The sequence below is a fragment of the Vipera ursinii genome (assembly GCF_947247035.1).
Source record: "Vipera ursinii genome assembly, chromosome: 1".
Lineage (NCBI taxonomy): Eukaryota > Metazoa > Chordata > Lepidosauria > Squamata > Viperidae > Vipera > Vipera ursinii.
Window position 1 is genome coordinate 355,580,799 of NC_139512.1, and position 19,539 is coordinate 355,600,337.

At 45.3% G+C, this 19,539-nt stretch overlaps 1 protein-coding gene across 2 annotated transcripts in view; it reads right to left on the minus strand.

Annotated features, from left to right (window-relative positions):
- Positions 1–19,539, minus strand: part of NXN (nucleoredoxin) — a 55,039-nt gene that overhangs the window by 12,407 nt on the left and 23,093 nt on the right. The window contains exons 3-6 of one of the 2 annotated variants that reach the window (XM_083379804.1): positions 18,184–18,317; positions 17,033–17,133; positions 15,822–15,928; positions 7,807–7,986 (exon numbers count right to left, since the gene is read on the minus strand). In XM_083379804.1, the coding sequence (XP_083235930.1) occupies positions 7,807–7,986; positions 15,822–15,928; positions 17,033–17,133; positions 18,184–18,317 (522 nt within the window). The remainder of the gene's footprint in view (positions 1–7,806; positions 7,987–15,821; positions 15,929–17,032; positions 17,134–18,183; positions 18,318–19,539) is intronic. The other variant, XM_083379805.1, reaches the window with a different exon arrangement.

Below are 19,539 nucleotides of genomic sequence, written 5' to 3' on the forward strand. Positions count from 1 at the left end.
TTTATTTTAATATTTGTTTTAATATTTTATTATTTTATTTTAGCTTTTTATTTTTATTTTATTATTTTATTTTATTTTATTATTTTACGTTTTATTTTATTTCGTTATTTTATATGTTTGATTATTTTTATTTGACTTTATTTTATTATTTTATTTTTTTACTCCTATTTCATTCTATTCCACTCGATGCTTTTTGTTGTTATTTTATTATTTATTTTATTTTAATATTTGTTTTAATATTTTATTTTAATATTTGTTTTAATATTTTATTATTTTATTTTAGCTTTTTATTTTTATTTTATTATTAATTTTATTTATTTAATTTTATTATTTTACATTTTATTTTATTTCGTTATTTGATATATTTTATTTTATTTTTATTTGACTTTATTTTATTATTTTATTTTTTTACTCCTATTTCATTCTATTCCACTCGATGCTTTTTGTTATTTTATTTTATTTACTTTTATTTTATTTTGCTTTACCTTTACCTTATTTTTATCTTTATCTTTGCTTTATTTTTTATTCTATTCTATTTTTACGTTTTTGCATTATTTTTACTTTGTTTCCTTTCTCCTCATTTTTTACTGGATTATTTGATTTTTTTTACTTTATGGTACTTTCTTTTTATTATGTTACTTGATCTTATGGCTTTATTTTATTTTTATTTTTCCTTTGCAAAGCAACGGGTCCCTGGGTTCACATCTCTGGGTTCTCCTGTATGTTCACATCTGCCCCATCAGATGCCATCGTTTTTGACAGCAGGGCAAAAATAAAATAAAGAAAAGTAGAATGATGCATTTCCACCCCAATGCGGCAAAAAAAAATCTCTGGACCAGTTTGAAGGTCTTGCTAAATACGCCGAATTTATAGACACAAAAGAAAGACGCAACCACACACACGGCTAGACTAGCCCATCCTCTTTCCCAGAGTTATCCATCACTGGTGAGGCAGCTCCCCCCACCACCACCCCCAATTAAACCCACCCAATTTGGGTCACATGGAAATCCACCCCACCCCGAAAGCCAGAGAAATGTGCTCCTTGTTCGAATCCTCCTCCCTTCTTAAAACAGGCAGCCGGGATGGGTGTAGTAGGCAGTGCTTTTTTTGTAAAAAGAAAACGGTGCCGGACACATGTCATACAACCCGCCTTGCCTAGCTTTCCATCCCAAAAAGGTGCCGGATCGCCGTTCTGAGCGTTTTATGACAAAAAAAAGCCCTGGGTGTAGGGAAGGCTTGATGGAGAGCAAAGAGGATGAGGAGGGAATATTTATTTATTTATTTATTTATTTATTTATTTATTTATTTATTTATTTATTTATTTATTTATTTGATTTATTTATTTATTTGATTTATATACCGCCCTTTCCCAAAGGACTCAGGGCGGTTTACAGGATATTTAAAAGAAAATCAATACAAAAGTTAAAAACAAATTAAAAAAGATTAAATGAGACCCTGAGAAAAATTAAAAACCCAGTTAAAATTAAAAATTAAAAAATTAGGTTATGAATTGTGTTTTTTTTTTCGGGGGGGGGGAGAAAAGGAGAAAAAAACTCCCCCCCCCAAGAGAGGAGAAAAAAAAATCAGGCTAAACCTGGAATTCAAAATGGCCTCCTTCCTTTTTCTTCCTTCTTTTGCTTTCTCTCCTTTTCTTTCCTTCCATTTCTCTCTTCCTTTCCTTTCCTACATTTTCTTTTCTTTTCTCCTTTCCTTTGTGCCTCTCTTTTTTTCATCCTAACTTCCCTTCTTTCTTTCTTTCTCTCCTTCCTTCCTTCCTCTTTGCCTTTCTCCACTTCTATTCCCTTCCTTCCCTCTCTTTCTCTCATTTTTTTCCATCTCGTATTCCTTGTTCTTTCCCCCCCCCCCCCGCCGCCTTTGCTTTCTTTCAGGCTTTTCCTTCCTGCCAACCTTCTTCCTCTCTGCTTCCTATTCTCATTTCCCACTTCCTTTTTCCTCCCTCCCTCCTGTCTTCCTTTCCTCCTCCCTCGTCTCTCTCCCTTTCTTTTACCTTCCTTCCTTCCCTCTCCTTTCCTGCCTTCCCCATCTCCTCCATCCTGCCTTCCTTAGCCTTCTCTTTCCTTCCTTTCTCCATTCTTTCCTCCTTCTTCCCTCCCTCACTTTCCTTCTCCTCCTTTCCCCTTAGCTTCTTCCCTTCTTCCAATTTCTTTCTCTTTCCTTTCCCTCCTCTTTCTCCCTTCCCTTCCTTCCTCTCTCTCTCTCCCCCTCCCCCTTCTGTCTCCTTCCTTCCTTCCTTCCTCTCTCCCTCCCTCCTTCCCTTCCTTCCTTCCTCTCTCCCTCCCTCCTTCCCTTCCTTCCTCTCTCCCTCCCTTCCTTCCTTCCTCCCTTCCTCCCTCCCTTCCTTCCTTCCTCTCTTCCTTCCTCCCTCCCTCCTTCCCTTCCTTCCTTCCTTCCTTCCTTCCTCCCTCTCTCCCTCCCTTCCTTCCTTCCTTCCTCCCTCCTTCCCTTCCTTCCTTCCTCTCTCCCTCCCTCCTTTCCTTCCTTCCTTCCTTCCTCCCTTCCTTGCTCCCTCCCTCCCTTCCTTCCTCCCTCCCTTCCTTCCTCTCTCCCTCCTTCCCTTCCTTCCTTCCTTCCTCCCTTCCTTCCTCCCTCCCTCCCTCCCTCCCTCCTTCCCTTCCTTCCTCCCTCCCTCCCTCCCTCCCTTCCTCCCTTCCTTCCTTCCTCTCTCCCTCCCTCCCTCCTGCGAAGCAACTTACAGCTCCACTGACCCAATAGCTTCCATTTTGCAAATTTCTATTTGTGTTCTGAACACATCTGTATGTGGGTCCCACTGGGTTGTTATTAAAAACCGTCATACGAAATAACGAAAACCCAGAAAAAGCAAAATCGCCCAAGGACTGGAATTGCAGGCGCTAAAAGAAGTGTCGGGTTTAAAATGGGGCGGGGGTGGGGAACAAGACCCCCCCAAATCTTTCTCTCGGTCCCCCCCCCATACTCCCTGCAGTCTTTCCATCTCGCCTGTGCGCAGGAAGGCAGGAGACTGAACCGGGACAGCGACATGTAAGACCTTGGAATCTGCTTTGTGTCGTAAATGTCCTATAAATCAGGGGTCTTCAAACTTGGCCCTTTTATGACTTGTGGACTTCAACTCCCAGAATTCCTCAGCCAGCAAAGCTGGCTGAGGAATTCTGGGAGTTGAAGTCCACAAGTCATAAAAGGGCCAAGTTTGAAGACCCCTGCTATAAATCAAGCTGTGTGTGTGTGCAACCCACGTGTAAATAAAGGCATGCCCATGACAGCCCACCCTCTGTGGCTCTCCCGCCTCACTGACTCCCGGAGGACAATTCAGCCAGGGCATACATCACAGGCAGTCCTCGACTTGTAACCGTTCCATTTAGTGACCGCTCAAAGTTACAATGGCCCTGAAAAAAGGTACTCCTTTTTGCCGTTTTTCACACTTATGATCGTTGCCCCATCCCCATGGTCAGGTCTTCCAAAATTCAAAAGCTTAGCAGCTGACTCATATTTAAGACAGGTCGCAGTGTCCCTGCCTGAGCAGGGGGTTGGACTAGAAGACCTCCAAGGTCCCTTCCAGCTGTATTATTCTATTCTATTCTATTCTATTCTATTCTATTCTATTCTATTCTATTCTATTCTATTCTAGTCTAGTCTAGTCTAGTCTAGTCTAGTCTAGTCTAGTCTATTCTTCTACTTCATTCCATTATTCTATTCTATTCTATTCTACTCTATTCTTAATAAAGATTTCTATTCTATTCTATTCTATTCTATTCTATTCTATTCTATTCTAGTCTAGTCTAGTCTAAATAAAGATTCTATTCTATTCTAATTCTATTCTACTCTATTCTTAATAAAGATTTCTATTCTATTCTAGTCTAGTCTAGTCTAAATAAAGATTCTATTCTATTCTATTCTAATTCTATTCTACTCTATTCTTAATAAAGATTTCTATTCTATTCTATTCTATTCTATTCTATTCTATTCTATTCTATTCTAGTCTAAATAAAGATTCTATTCTATTCTAATTCTATTCTACTCTATTCTTAATAAAGATTTCTATTCTATTCCATTCTATTCTAAATATTCTATTCTACTCTATTCTTAATAAAGATTTCTATTCTATTCTATTCTAAATATTCTATTCTGTTCTATTCTATTCTCTATATTCATTCTATTCTCTATTCTATTCTATTCTCTATTCCATTCCATTCTAATTCTAATTCTAATTCTAATTCTAATTCTAATTCTAATTCTAATTCTAATTCTAATTCTAATTCTACTCTACTCTATTCCCTGTTCTATTTATTTCTATTTCTATCCCGGGGTCGTGTGATCGCCTTTTGTGACCTTCTGACAAGCAAAGTCAGTGGGGGAAGCCGGATGGACTTCACAGCCCGGCGACTCGCTTAACAATCGCAAAGGATTCCCTCAACAACCAGGGCGAGAGAAGTCATGAATCACTTAACAAATGTCTCGCTTAGTAACAGAAATTTGGTGGCTCAATTGTGGTCGTAAGTCGAGGACTATCCTCAACTTCCAGGTCAGCCCCCCCTACCCCTCCAGCTCCCCCACCCCAACGGCTCTCCGTTTAACCAACTGTAGGAAAACACCAAGGATCCTTCAGCCGGTGCCCAAATCGCACACCAGACAACTCGAGGCCCGCACACCGACACGGGCGCAAAAGTCACGCTCTTCTAACAACGACCGCCGATTCCGAGCTTTGAGCACGGCGGGTCTGTTCTGACCCCCTCAAACAAGCTTAGTTTCGGGGAGGCGATCGGAGGAACATGCAGATTAAGGCTTAAAAGCACACGCACAAAAAAGAGAATTAATTACGGCAACACAATTGCCGCTTCTAACCAGCCACCCCCTGCGTTTTTTCCCCTCATAAAACCCAGGGAGGAAAGGAAAGAGAGGGGCTTAAACTGCATGTGCTGTTTAAGGACGGATGAAAGGAGCTGGCTGCGCACCCCAGGGGTTTCACAAATACCCCATTCAGACACCGCGGGGGCGCGAAGAGAGTTCCTGTGATGGCAGGCCCAGCAACAAACGCAGCATATGGGATTGTGGCGGGCCGAGAGAGGAAAAACACGGCTGCCTTTTTCCCTCCTGAGGGGATCTGAGCGTTCCTCGGCAGGAAGGGAGTTCTGCTTAGCGCCGATTCCTACATCCCCACAAGCAGGGATTCTCATCGTAGCAGGGCTGGTTTTTTTTTTGTTTTTTCAAAGTCATTAATTTTAAGAGGGGTGGACTTCCACTCCCAGCATTCCCCAGCCGGCATGCTTTAAGAGGGGTGGACTTCCACTTCCCAGAATCCCCCTGCTACCACGCTTTAAGAGGGGGAGACGTCCGCTCCCAGAATCCCCCAGCCAGCATGTTTTAAGGCGGATGGACTTCCACTCCTAGAATTCCCCAGCCAGCATGCTTTAAGAGGGGTGGATTTCCGCTCTCAGAATCCCCCAGCCGGCCTGCTTTAAGAGGGATGGACTTCCGCTCCCAGAATCCCCCAGCCAGCCTGCTTTAAGAGAGGTGGGCTTCCACTCCCAAAATTCCCCAGCCAGCATGCTTTAAGAGGGGTGGGCTTCCGCTCCCAGAATCCCCCGGCCAGCCTGCTTTAAGAGGGGTGGACTTCCGCTCCCAGAATTCCCCAGCCAGCCTGCTTTAAGAGGGGTGGATTTCTGCTCCCAGAATCCCCCAGCCAGCATGCTTTAAGAGGGGTGGATTTCCGCTCTCAGAATCCCCCAGCCAGCCTGCTTTAAGAGGGATGGACTTCCGCTCCCAGAATCCCCCAGCCAGCCTGCTTTAAGAGGGGTGGACTTCCGCTCCCAGAATCCCCCAGCCAGCCTGCTTTAAGAGGGGTGGGCTTCCGCTCCCAGAATTCCCCAGCCAGCATGCTTTAAGAGGGGTGGATTTCCGCTCTCAGAATCCCCCAGCCAGCCTGCTTTAAGAGGGGTGGACTTCCGCTCCCAGAATCCTCCAGCCAGCATGCTTTAAGAGGGGTGGGCTTCCACTCCCAGAATTCCCCAGCCAGCATGCTTTAATCTGTTTCTTTTGCGGTGCATTGTAATTTCGAACGGTCGCTAAGCAAGTCATCATACGTTGAGGATGACCCGTAGCATCTGGAGGGAAAAACATATGTTGGGACATGAAGGAAACCACCGCTTTAAAACAGGAACTGTTAAAGAAAAAATTCTCTCTCTGGGCCGGAGGCAAGCAAAAGAGGGCACAGCACAAAATCATGCAGGCCTGGGCCATGTTTGGTTGATCCGGAGTAGAACCAGATTTGCAAATTTGTTCCATATTACGATTCCATAATTTGCAGCGCAATGTTCCAAATTCCATAATCTGCCACCAGGCCTTCACGCAAAACATGTTTTCTTTCGTTGGGCACACCGCGATTTTCTCAACTCTCAGGAGTTAAGAGTACAGATTTAATAAGTCAGTTTCTTAAACAGCAGGAATCTAATTCAACCTCCTCAGATTGTGACATCAACCACCCCCACAAATATCTATTTTGCAATCATGAGGACTAGAAGCTTCATCAGACTTAAGTCCTTTTACAGAAAACTGCACATACACCAGGAAACTGTCCTCATAAGTATCTCTTTGCAATCGCAAGGACTAGAAACTTCATTAGACTTAAGTACTTTTACAGAAAATTACACTTCCACCAGTAAATTATCCCAAATATCTCTCTGCAATCATGAGGACCGGAAACTTCACCAGATTTAAGTACTTTTGTAGAAAACGACACTCCTGCATTGTCCCCATAAGTATCTTTTTTGCAATGAGGACTAAAAACTTCACCAAACTAACGTAAGTACTTTTACAGAAGACGACACTTCCACCAAGAAATTTTCCCCAGGATTTCTTTGCAATAATGAGGAGTAAAAACTTCATCAGACTTAAGTACTCTTACAGAAAACGACATTCCCACCAGGAAATTGTCCCAAGTAGCTCTTTGCAATCATGAGGACTAGAAACTTTGCCAAACTTAAGTACTTTTACAGAAGACTACACTTCCACTAAGAAGTTGTCCCCAGAAATATCTTTTTGCCCCCAGAAGTATCTTGTCCCCATTAGTATCTTTTTTGCATTAAGGAGGACTAGAAACTTTACCAAACGTTAAGTATTTTTACAGAAGACTACACTTCCACAAGGAACGGTCCTCAGGAAGTATCTCTTTTGCAATCATGAGGACTAGAAACTTCACCAAACTTAAGTACTTTTATGGAAGACTACACTTCCACTAAGAAATTGTCCCCATAAATATCTTTTTTCCATTGAGGACTAGACACTTCACCAAACGTTAAGTACTTTTACAGAAGACCACACTTCTACTAAGAAACTGTCCCCATAAATATCCTTTTTCCATTGAGGACTAGACACTTCACCAAACGTTAAGTATTTTTACAGAAGGTAAAGGTAAAAGGTAAAGTTTCCCCCGCACATGCGTGCTAGTCGTTTCCGACTCTAGGGGCCGGTGCTCATCTCCGTTTCAAAGCTGAAGAGCCGGCGCTTGTCCGAGGACGTCTCCGTGGTCACGTGGCCGGCGTGACTAGACGCCAAAGGCGCACGGAACGCTGTTACCTTCCCACTGGAGTGGTCCCTATTTTTCTACTTGCATTTTTTACGTCCACTAAGACATGGTACTCAGGAAGTACCTCTTTTGCAATCATGAGGACTAGAAGCTTCATCAGACCTAAGCACTTTTGCAGCAAACTACCCTTCTATCCGATTTTTGCTCCCTCCTCGTTTGCTGGCAAAGAGAAACAAATGACAAGCAAAATCCAATTTCGTGGAGGGGGGGGGATGGGGTGGTTTGCATACCTACAAAAAGGACCAGACAAGGACCCTCATTCAGCTGGACAGCGTTGGAGTCGGTTAGCTCCAAGACAGGCTTGGGGTGCCAGGGGAACTCCTGGCATTCAGTGTCATTCAGGACCTCGACTCGGCCTTGTCGGGTGATCACGTCTCCCTTAGTGTCCAGGACGATAAGAGTAGGGATACCTGCGATCGGACAAAACGAGAAAAAAACCGAGATAGCAGAGGGTTAAGGAGGAAAGAGAAGTAACCAAATAACAACAACAACAAGGTTGGAAGGGACCTTGGAGGTCATTTAGTCCAACCCCCTGCTCAGGCCGAGAACCCTATACCATTTCAGACAAATGGCTGTCCAGTCTCTTCTTAAAAAACTTCCAATGTTAGAGCATTCCCAGCTTCATGGCGTAGGTAGGATGTGCTATATTCCACATCGCCCGGTACTTTTAGTCAAACATTGTGCTTAAGTCAAGATATACTATGTCTACAGCATTCCCACAATCTATTAAGAACGTTGTTTGATTCAGAAAAGGAAGACAATTACGGTAGTCAGATGAAATCTGATCTTGACAAATTTGGGTCCTTTGTTAAGCTGAGGTCAATAAAGTTCTGTTCCTAAATTCTGATGGGATCAAAGTTTTTTTTTTCTTTTTAATGTCTGCATTAATTTTTCAAACTTGGGATACTGATCATTTAGAGGCTGAAGTCCACCCATCTTAAAGCATAGCTATCTGGGGAATTCTGGGAGTTGAAGTCCACCCATCTTAAAACATGCTAGCTGGGGAATTCTGGGAGTGGAAGTCCACCCCTATTAAAGCAGGCTGGCTGGGAAATTCTGGGAGTGGAAGTCCACCCCTCTTAAAGCAGGCTGGCTGGGAAATTCTGGGAGTTGAAGTCCACCCATCTTAAAACATGCTGGCTGGGGAATTCTGGGTGTGGAAGCCCGCCCCTATTAAAGCAGGCTGGCTGGGGAATTCTGGGAGTGGAAGTCCACCCCTCTTAAAGCATGGCTGGCTGGGGAATTCTGGGAGTGGAAGTCCATCCCACTTAAAGCATGCTGGCTGGGGGATTCTGGGAGTTGAAGTCCACCCATCTTAAAGCAGGCTGGCTGGGGGATTCTGGGAGTAGAAGTCCATCCCTCTTAAAGCATGCTGGCTGGGGGATTCTGGGAGTTGAAGTCCACCCATCTTAAAACATGCTGGCTGGGGGATTCTGGGAGTTGAAGTCCACCCATCTTAAAACATGCTGGCTGGGGGATTCTGGGACTTAAAGTCCACCCCTCTTAAAGCAGACTCACTGGAGAATTCTGTGCACTGAAATCCAAATATCTTAAAACTGCTAAGCATGTTCGCCTGTACAGGTAGTCCTCGTCTTGCAACCACAACTGAGGCCAAAATTCCTGTTGCCAAGCAAGCCGTTTGTTCAGTGAGTTTTGCCCCATCTTACAACTTTTCTTGCCACCGTTGTTACGTGAATCCCTGCAGTTGTTAAGTGAGGAACCTGGTTGTTAAGTGAATCTGGCTTCCCCGTTGACTTTGCTTGTCAGACGGTCGCAAAAGGGGATCACGTGACTCCGGGACCCTGCGACCGTCATAAATACGAGTCACTTGCCAAGCATCTGAATTCTGATCACGTGACCATGGGGATGCCGCGACGGTCGTAACTGTGAGCAACAGTCGTGTCGTTTTTTTTTCAGTGCCGCTGTTAACTTCAAATGTTCACTAAACGGTCACAAGGAGTAACCGCATAGCAGGGGTCTTCAAACTCGGCAACTTTTAAGACTTGTGGACTTCAACTCCCAGAATTCCTCAGCCAGCCGGGCTGGCTGAGGAATTCTGGGAATTGAAGTCCACAAGTCTTAAAAGTTGCCGAGTTTGAAGACCCCCTGCCGTACAGACCATTTTCACGAAGCCTCGGTGTATCGCAAGCCAGCATCTCGCTTTTCAAACTCAGCTGTTTCGTGCTCTGATTTTTTTTGGGGGGGGGGCCACCCCTCGGCATTCCAGCGCTTCGGGTTCGGATCCAGAACAGCCTCCCAAACTGCTCATGTAACATTTGAGACTCCACGGTGTCTCTGGAGACTGACGCACGCCTCTCGAAGTGAAGAGGGGCAATTTGAAGCCTCTTCCGCCTTGCTCCACCCACTGCACTTCAGGACCGAAACCGCTCTGTGCAATTCGAAGCTGGTATCTCCCTAGTAGTGGAACGGGCGCACAACGTAGGGCAGGGTTTGTGTGTGTGTGTGTGTGTGTGTGTGTGTGTGTGTGTGTGTGTGTGTCTATCCATTGCAGGCATTCAGACTGGGTGGAATCAGATGGCATGCCCGTGGAGATTCTCCTTCATCCAGGTTGTCCCAAATTTGCTTTTGTTCAGGAGGCAACTGGACTTTTTTGTGTTTTTTTTTCTTTGAAGACGTTTCGCTTCCCCTCCCAGAAGCTTCTTCGGCTCTGACTGGGATGGTGGGGAAATGGAAGGATTTATACTCCTTGCAGACTCTCTTTCTTTCTTTCTTTCTTTCTTTCTTTCTTTCTTTCTTTCTTTCTTTCTTTCTTTCTTTCTTTCTTTTCTTTCTCTCTTTTCTTTCTTCTTTCTTTCTTTCTTTCTTTCTTTCTTTCTTTCTTTCTTTCTTTCTTTCTTTCTCTTTCTTTCTTTCTTTCCTTTTTCTTCCTCTTTCTCTGTCTCTCTCTCCTATCCTTCTCCTTGTTTCCCTTCCATCTTCCTCTTTCCCTTTCATCCTTCCCCCAAAGGTGCTTTTTCAGGAGGCAACTGGACTTCCTTTGTTTTTCCTTTGAAGACGTTTCGCTTCCCCTCCAAGAAGCTTCTTCGGCTCTGACTGGGATGGTGGGGAAATGGAAGGAATTATACTCCTTGCAGACTCTCTTTCTTTCTTTCTTTCTTTCTTTCTTTCTTTCTTTCTTTCTTTCTTTCTTTCTTTCTTTCTTTCTCTTTCTTTCTTTCTTTCTCTTTCTTTCTTTCTTTCTTTCCTTTTTCTTCCTCTTTCTCTGTCTCTCTCTCCTATCCTTCTCCTTGTTTCCCTTCCATCTTCCTCTTTCCCTTTCATCCTTCCCCCAAAGGTGCTTTTTCAGGAGGCAACTGGACTTCCTTTGTTTTTCCTTTGAAGACGTTTCGCTTCCCCTCCAAGAAGCTTCTTCGGCTCTGACTGGGATGGTGGGGAAATGGAAGGAATTATACTCCTTGCAGACTCTTTCTTTCTTTCTTTCTTTCTTTCTTTCTTTCTTTCTTTCTTTCTTTCTTTTTCTTTCTTTTTCTTTCTTTCTTTCTTTCTCTCTTTTCTTTCTTCTTTCTTTCTTTCTTTCTTTCTTTCTTTCTTTCTTTCTTTCTTTCCTTTTTCTTCCTCTTTCTCTGTCTCTCTCTCCTATCCTTCTCCTTGTTTCCCTTCCATCTTCCTCTTTCCCTTTCATCCTTCCCCCAAAGGTGCTTTTTCAGGAGGCAACTGGACTTCCTTTGTTTTTCCTTTGAAGACGTTTCGCTTCCCCTCCAAGAAGCTTCTTCGGCTCTGACTGGGATGGTGGGGAAATGGAAGGAATTATACTCCTTGCAGACTCTCTTTCTTTCTTTCTTTCTTTCTTTCTTTCTTTCTTTCTTTCTTTCTTTCTTTCTTTCTTTCTTCTTCCTCTTTCTCTGTCTCTCTCTCCTATCCTTCTCCTTGTTTCCCTTCCATCTTCCTCTTTCCCTTTCATCCTTCCCCCAAAGGTGCTTTTTCAGGAGGCAACTGGACTTCCTTTGTTTTTCTTTTGAAGACGTTTCGCTTCCCCTCCAAGAAGCTTCTTCAGCTCTGACTGGGATGGTGGGGAAAAGGAAGGATTTATACTCCTTGCAGACAGCCGGTCGTTTGCATTCCTTTTAGAGAGTCCTTGAGGCCACTTGGAGGTTTGTGTCTTGTGTCCTCAGGGTCACCTGAGTGGTGCCAATGGACCTTGCGGAAAGGGCTGTGTGTTGTGGCGCTGTGCTTTCTGCAGGAGGTGTTCTGCCCTGTGTTCCCTTCACGGTTGAACACTGTTGAACACTGTTAACTGGAGGCTAAAACATACAAGGAACGTTTGCTGGAATTGGGTATGTGTAGTTTAATGAAGAGAAGGATGAGGGGGGACATGATAGCAGCCTTCCAATGTCTCAGGGGCTGCCCCAAAGGAGAAGGAGTCAAGCTATTCTCCAGAGCGCCTGAAGGCAGGACAAGAAGCAACGGATATGGAAACTCATCAAGGAGAGAAGCAACCTAGAACTAGGGAGAAAGTTCCTGACAGTGAGAGCAATTAACCAGTGGAACAACCTGCCTCCAGAAGTGGTGAATGCTCCAACACTGGAGGTTTTTAAGAAGAGACTGGACAGCCATTTGTCTGAAATGGTATAGGGTTTCCTGCCTGAGCAGGGGGTTGGACTAGATGACCTCCAAGGTCCCTTCCAAATTATTATTATTATTATTATTATTATTATTATTATTATTATTATTATTATTATTATTATTATTTATTATTATTATTATTCCCCACCATCCAGTCAGAGCTGAAGAAGCTTCCGGGAGGGGAAGCGAAACGTCTTCAAAGGAAAACAAATCCAGTTGCCTCTTGAAAAAGCAGCTTTGGGATAATCAGACTGCATGTTCGATTCTCAGTGAAAAGGATACAGGAAAGAGGGAGGGAGGGTGGAGAGAGAAAGAAGGGAGAGAGGGAGGAGAAAGAAGAGAGAAAAGGAAGCAAGGAAGAAAAGGAGGGAGGGAGGGTGGAGAGAGAAAGAAGGGAGAGAGGGAGGAAGGAAGGAAGCAAGGAAGGAAAGGAGGGAGGGAGGGAGGAAGGAGGAAGGGAGGAAGGAAGGAAGGAGAAAGAAGGGAGAGATGGAGGAAGGAAGGAGAGAGAGAAGCGAGGGAAGTGAGAGAGAAGCGAGGGAGGAGAAAGAAGAGGAAAGAAGGAAGGAAGCAAGGAAGGGAAGGAGGGAGGGAGGAAGAGAGGAGGGAGGAAGGAAGGGTGCAGAGAGAGAGAAGGGAGGGAGGGAGGAAGGAGAGGAGGGAGAGAGGGAGGAAGGAGGAAGGAAGGAAGGAGAGAGAGAAGGGAAAAGAGAGAGAGAAGCGAGGGAGGTGAGAGAGAAGCGAGGGAGGGAGGAGAAAGAAGAGAGAAAGAAGGAAGGAAGCAAGGAAGGAAAGGGGGGAGGGAGGGAGGAAGAGAGGAGGGAGGAAGGAAGGAAGGGCGGAGAGAGAAAGAAGGGAGGGAGGGAGGAAGGAAGGAAGGAGAGAGAGAAGGGAAAAGAGAGAGAGAAGGAAGGAAAGAGAGAGGAGGGAGGAAGAAAAGAAAAAAAAGGAAAGAGAGAGGGAAGGAGAAAACCTGCCCAGTGCAGGTGGGTTGCAGAGCTTAACCCCGCTTGGGAAAAGAGCCAAGTCGAAGCCTTTCTCCTTTAGCCGTCATGGCTCCGCCTCTTCTCGAACCCCAAAATGGCCCGAGAAACCCGATGCAGGTGAGGAGACGGCCTGTGCGGACAGCCACCTGTTCTTCAGCTGCTCTGCAATCGGATCCCCTGCAAGTGGGGCCGGCGGCAGCCTTGGCCCTCCCTGCCCTTCCCGTCTTCTCTCTCCGGCAAGCGCACCAAAAAAACCCACAAAAAAACGGCAACCACAACAAGCTTCTCCCGGGCCACTTGTGTGATGCCACGGCCGAAAAGGCAAAGGCGATTGTTGGCTTCACTTAAAAGGACCCCCCGATTCCCGGGAAAACCTGCACCCCGATTCAGAGTTGAGCTAAAATACGGCACGTTTCCCCCCTCCCCCCAAAGCTGGGAAGCTTCAAAGCCTCCCGAGCCAGAGTATCACCTACAGGTAGTCCTCGACTTTACAACAGTTCATTTAGCGACCGTTCAAAGTTGCAACGGCACTGGAAAAACGGACTCAGGAGCGCTTTTCACGCTTACGACCGCTGCGCCGTCCCCAGGTTTACGCGATCAAAATTCAGACGCTTGGCAGCCGACAGACGTATTTACGACGGTCGCGGCGTCCTGGGGTCGTGTGACAACCCCCCACTTTTGCGACCTTCTGACAAGCAAAGTCAACGGGAAAGTCAGATTCACTTAACGACCGTGTGACTAAGTTAACAACTGCAGTGACTCACTCAGCAACTGTAGCAAGGAAGGTCATGAAATGGGGCAAAGGATCACTTAGCCAATGTTTCACTTTAGCGACAGAAATGTTGGGTTCCGTTGTGATCGTAAGCTGAGGAGCACCTGTACACCGCAGGGCTGTTGTGCAAATAACGCAGTTTGACATTTTCCAGCTCTCTGGAGGCCTGGCAAGCATCCAGCCGCCATGTTCTCCAAGTGATGTCTGAGTGCAGGGGTCTTCAAACTTGGCCCTTTTATGACTTGTGGACTTCAACTCCCAGAATTCCTCAGCCAGGCCTGGCTGAGGAATTCTGGGAGTTGAAGTCCACAAGTCATAAAAGGGCCAAGTATGAAGACTCCAGGTCTGTATCCAAGGCTGCAGTTTTATCAAAATGGCCGACTGAGGAATTCTGGGAGTAGAAGTCCAGAAGTCATAAAAGGGCCACGTTTGAAGACCCCTGGTTTGGATCTATGCCCGTGGTTTCATCAAAATGGCCGACTGAGGAATTCTGGGAGTAGAAGTCCACAAGTCATAAAACGGCCACGTTTGAAGACCCCTGGTCTGGATCTAAGCCCACGGTTTCATCAAAATGGCTGCCTGAGGAATTCTGGCAGTTAAAGTCCACAAATCATAAAAGGGCCAAGTATGAAGACTCCTGGTCTGGATCCAAGGCTGCAGTTTTATCAAAATGGCCGACTGAGGAATTCTGGGAGTAGAAGTCCACAAATCATAAAAGGGCCACGTTTGAAGACCCCTGGTTTGGATCTATGCCCGTGGTTTCATCAAAATGGCCAACTGAGGAATTCTGGAAATAGAAGTCCACAAGTCATAAAAGGGTCCCGTTTGAAGACGCCTGGTCTGGATCCAAGGCTGCAGTTTTATCAAAATGGCCGACTGAGGAATTCTGGGAGTTGACGTCCACAAGTCATAAAAGGGCCCCGTTTGAAGACCCCTGGTCTGGATCTATGCCCGCGGTTTCATCAAAATGGCCAACTGAGGAATTCTGGGAATAGAAGTCCACAAGTCATAAAAGGGCCCCGTTTGAAGACCCCTGGTCTGAATCCAAGGCTGCAGTTTTATCAAAATGGCCGACTGAGGAATTCTGGGAGTTGAAGTCCACAAGTCATAAAAGGGCCAAGTGTGAAGATCCCTGCCTTAATGCCTCCTTTGAAGAGTTGTTGTAAGGCTGACTGTTCTAATGGACATCGAGTCCTCTACTTACGACCATCATTCAGCCTGGCAAATAATGGCTGTAAGGCGAGTCATTGAAACAGAGAAAATAATTGGCATAAAAAACAGAAATAACCCCGAAACCTATTGGCCTGTGGAGTTTGTCCTTTGAGTTTTGAATTTTTTTTAATTTTTAATATTTTCCTCAGACGATGGAAGTGTTTCTCACATGATCGTTCTGATTTTAAGACCTTTATATTTATATATTATGCTGTCGTTTTTCATTTGGTGCAGGAAAGAGCCCAGCCTAGATAGGTCGGTCCAGAAAGAGAGGGGAGGATTAGGGTTAGAGTTAAGTGGAGATGCCCAAAACTAGCCTGATTAAAATCCAGAAAGGGGTGACTTTTGATTAATATTTATATGTTTTATTTTTATTTTTATTTTTAATTCCATTTATATCCCGCCCTTCTCCGAAGACTCAGGGCGGCTTACAAGCTTAGCAGTAGCCTTCATTCTATGTATATGCCTGCTTATTATGTTGTGATTAATATTTATATGTTACTTATATGTAAGGGTGTAGGTCTATACATATGTTATAAATAGTATGTTTTAAGCATGTGTTATGTATGTGTACGCTTTAGGAGCAGGCAACTAAATTTCATTTTTAATGTGTGCCATTGTGCCCAGAGTAAAAAAAAATGTCAATAAAGGTTATCTCTCTCTCTATATATATATATCTACTTTCGATTACCTTGAATGCCGTACAGCCGGTTGAGACGTGACCGCCGCCCTTCATCGGCGTAGGGGATCGATAACCAGGGCATTTCGCTGAAATACTGTTTGAATGACTCCTCCGACCTGCAGGGGACACAGGAATTATTTATTATTTATTAATTAATTTTATTATTTGTATACTGCCCTTCTCCCGAAGGACTCAGGGCGGTGTGTGTATTTATTTATTTATTTATTTATTTATTTATTTATTTATTATTTATTTATTATTTATTAATTTATTTAATCAGAACAACAGAGTGGGAAGGGACCTTGGAGGTCATCTAGTCCAACCCCCTGCTCAGGCAGGAGACACTATACCATTTCAGACAGATGGCTGCCCAATCTCTTCTTAAAAACCTCCAGTGTTGGAGCACCTCTTTCCTTTTCTTCCATTTCTTTCGTTTATTTTTCCCTCTCTCCTTCCTTCCTTCCTTTGTCCCTCCCTCCCTCCCTGCCTCTCTCCTCCCCTCCTGCCTTCCCTCCCTCCACTTTAACCTTCTTCCCTTCCTCGCTCCCTCTTTCATTCTCCAAACCTTCCTTCCTTCTTCTCATTTTCTCTTCTCCTCTCCCCTTCATTCCTCCTCTTCTCCTTCCTTGCTTCCCCTTGCTCTTCCTCCCTCATTACTCCTTCCTCCTCCTTTCCTCTTCCCCTTTTTCTTTCCTTCCCCATTTCTTCTTCCCCTTCCTTCCCTTTCCCCCCTCCCTCCCTTTTTATCCTTCACTTTTTTCTTCCTTCCCCCCATTTCTTTCTTTTATTTCTCCCTCTCTCCTTCTTCCTTCCTTCCTTTGTCCCTCCCTCCCTCCTTCCCTCCCTCCACTTATTTTGTTAACCTTCTTCCCTTCCTCGCTCCCTTCCTCCCTCTTTCCTTCATTCCCCAAACCTTCCTTCTTTCTTCCCTCTTCTCATCCTCTTCTCCTCTCTTCACTTTCCTTCCTTCTTCTCTCCTTCCTTCTTCCCTCTCTTGATCTCTTCCTCCCTCATTACTCCTTCCTTCTACTTCCTCCCTTCTCTTTTTCTTCCCTTCCTGTTTCCTTCCCCTTTTTCTCCCCCCCCTTCCCTCCCTTTCTCCTTTTATGGGGGGGGGCTCAGAATACTCCACTGATCTCAAATTCCATCCAGGTATAAAAAGGGCTAAAAACAGGATTTACGCCCCTCCCTTTGGGATTCTGGGTGGAATTCGTACTTACCTGTCGGCACTAACGAAGACAATCTCGAATTTTTGACCAGCTTCTTTGATTTTCCGGTAAGATTCCACCAGAACCCGAGTCAGACTTCTGCAAGGCGGGCACTGCAGGAAGAAAAAGTTTAAAAAGAATTAAAATTAAGGCAAACAGCCGAGGAATTAGCTCCTCCAGGGAAGCTCTTGCTATACTACCAAAAAGACATTTTTTTTGTCCCTTTCTTCTCCAAGGGCCAGAAATAACTAGAAGAATATGGCATGCAGGCTGGCAAACTGATACACGCAGAGGACTAGAAACTTAAGTGGATTTTCCCTCACCGAAATGAAGGGCTACTAGGAAACGCAGACACCTAAGCACCACTACAAGCTAAGGATGAATCAGGAAACAGGAAGCCCTTGACTTACGATGTTTCATTTAGTGACCGTCTGACGTTTCAACGGCACTGGAAAAAGTGACTTACGACTGTTGTTCACACTTACGACCGTTGCAGCATCCCCGCGGTCACTTGACCAAAATTCAGATGCTTGGCAATTGACTCGTATTTATGATTGGCCGCAGCGTCCCGGGGCCTCACGTGATCCCTTTTTGCGACCTTCTGACCAGCAAAGTCAATGGGGAAGCCAGATCCACTTAACGACCGTGTTGCTGACTTAAGAATGGCAGTGATTCGCTTAATGACGGTGGCAAGAAAGGTCGTAAAACAAATGTCTCACTTTGGAGCTCAATTGTGGTCATAACTCGAGGACTACCTGTAGTGCTTCAAAAGTCCGGTCACATGACCCGTTCTCTCTCAAACCTCCCCCCCAGGAACCATCAGATCTTTGAGTCCAGGTCATAAGTCGTAAGTCCCCCCCGCGCAAAGTAGGACTGACCAAACTTCAAACGGTCATTAAATGAACAGTTGTACGTCGAGAATTGCTGGGTAAGTCGGATTCATCTGCAACTGTTCGCTCGTGGAACTCACTGCCACTGTATGTGGAGTGGTGGGCAGAGTGAGGTCCCGCGTTCATGTGGCTGTTTGCAATGGGAAGGCATCGTAAGTCGAGAACTCCCTGGCCTCTGAAGCTGAAACCAAAGCTTTGCAATTTCAAGGAGCGAGGACAAATTTGGGGCAACCTTTCCCAGAGACCCCAGAGGAGGAGAAGAGGGGCGCTCACCCAATGCGCAGAGAAGTAAACCCCGACATGGGAACCTTCCAGGACGCTGCTCTCGAGGGGAGGCCCGCTATTTCGGAGAAGGGGGCCAGCCACCACTTCGCCGAACGGCCGAGGACCCCAAGGGAACTCCAGCCCTGGGGGAGGAAAGCCAAAAGAAGGGGGGGGGGTGTCAAGAGAGGCTGATGAGAGATATGGCTATTTATTGAATTAATTAAAATTCCATCCATTGCTCACCATGAATGAGAGTCAGCTGGGTCTAGTGGTTAAGGCAATAAGGTTGGAAACTAGGAGACGGTGAGTTCTAGTCCTGCCTTAAGCATGAAGGTCAGCTGGGTGACTTTGGGCCAATCACCAGTAGACGGTGAGTTCTGGTCCCGCCTTAGGCATGAAAGCTAGCTGCGTACCTTTGGGCCAATCACCAGGAGACGGTGAGTTCTAGTCCCGCCTTAGGCATGAAAGCTGACTGGGTGACTTTGAGCCAATTACCCCAGGAGAGGGTGAGTTCTAGTTCTGCCTTAGGCACAAAAACCAACTGAGTGACTTTGGGCCAATCACCAGGAATCAGTGAGTTCTAGTTCCGCCTTAGGCATGAAAGCTGGCAGTGTAACTTTGGGCCAATCACCAGGAGATGGTGAGTTCTAGTCCCGCCTTAGGCATGAAAGCTGGCAGTGTAACTTTGGGCCAATCACCAGGAGATGGTGAGTTCTAGTCCTGCCTTAAGCATGAAAGTCAGCTGGGTGACTTTGGACCAGCCATCAAGAGATGGTGAGTTCTAGTCCTACCTTAGGTGTGAGACCTGACTGGGTGACTTTGGGCCAATCACCAGGAGACTGAGAGTTCCGGTTCCACCTTAGGTACAAAAGCCGCTGGGTAACTTTGGGCCAGTCCCTCTCTCAGCCCAACCCACCTCACAGGGTTGTTATTGTGGGGAACACAGGGAACGGAAGGAGCATTGGAAGTATGTTGCTGCCTTCAGTGATTTATAAAAAAATAATACAGGAAGGAAAGAAATAGATACGTAAATATATAAAATAAATAAAACATCCACCTGACTCCAACTCTGAGAATGATGGGGAAGATGCTTAGATGATGCTTAGAATGGGAAGGTGTCCTAGAAGCCAGGGTGGGGAACCATGGCCCTTTTAAGACTTACGAACTTCAACTCCCAGAATTCCTGAGCCAGCCCATAAAAGGGCCATAGTTCCTCATGTTGTCTCAGGAATTCTGCAAGTTGTAGTCCCCAGGTCATAAGAGGGCCACCGTTCTTCATGCTGGCTAAGGAATTCTGGGAGTTGAAGTCCACAAGTTGTAAAAGGGCCACAGTTCTTCAGGCTGGCTAAGGAATTCTGGGAGTTG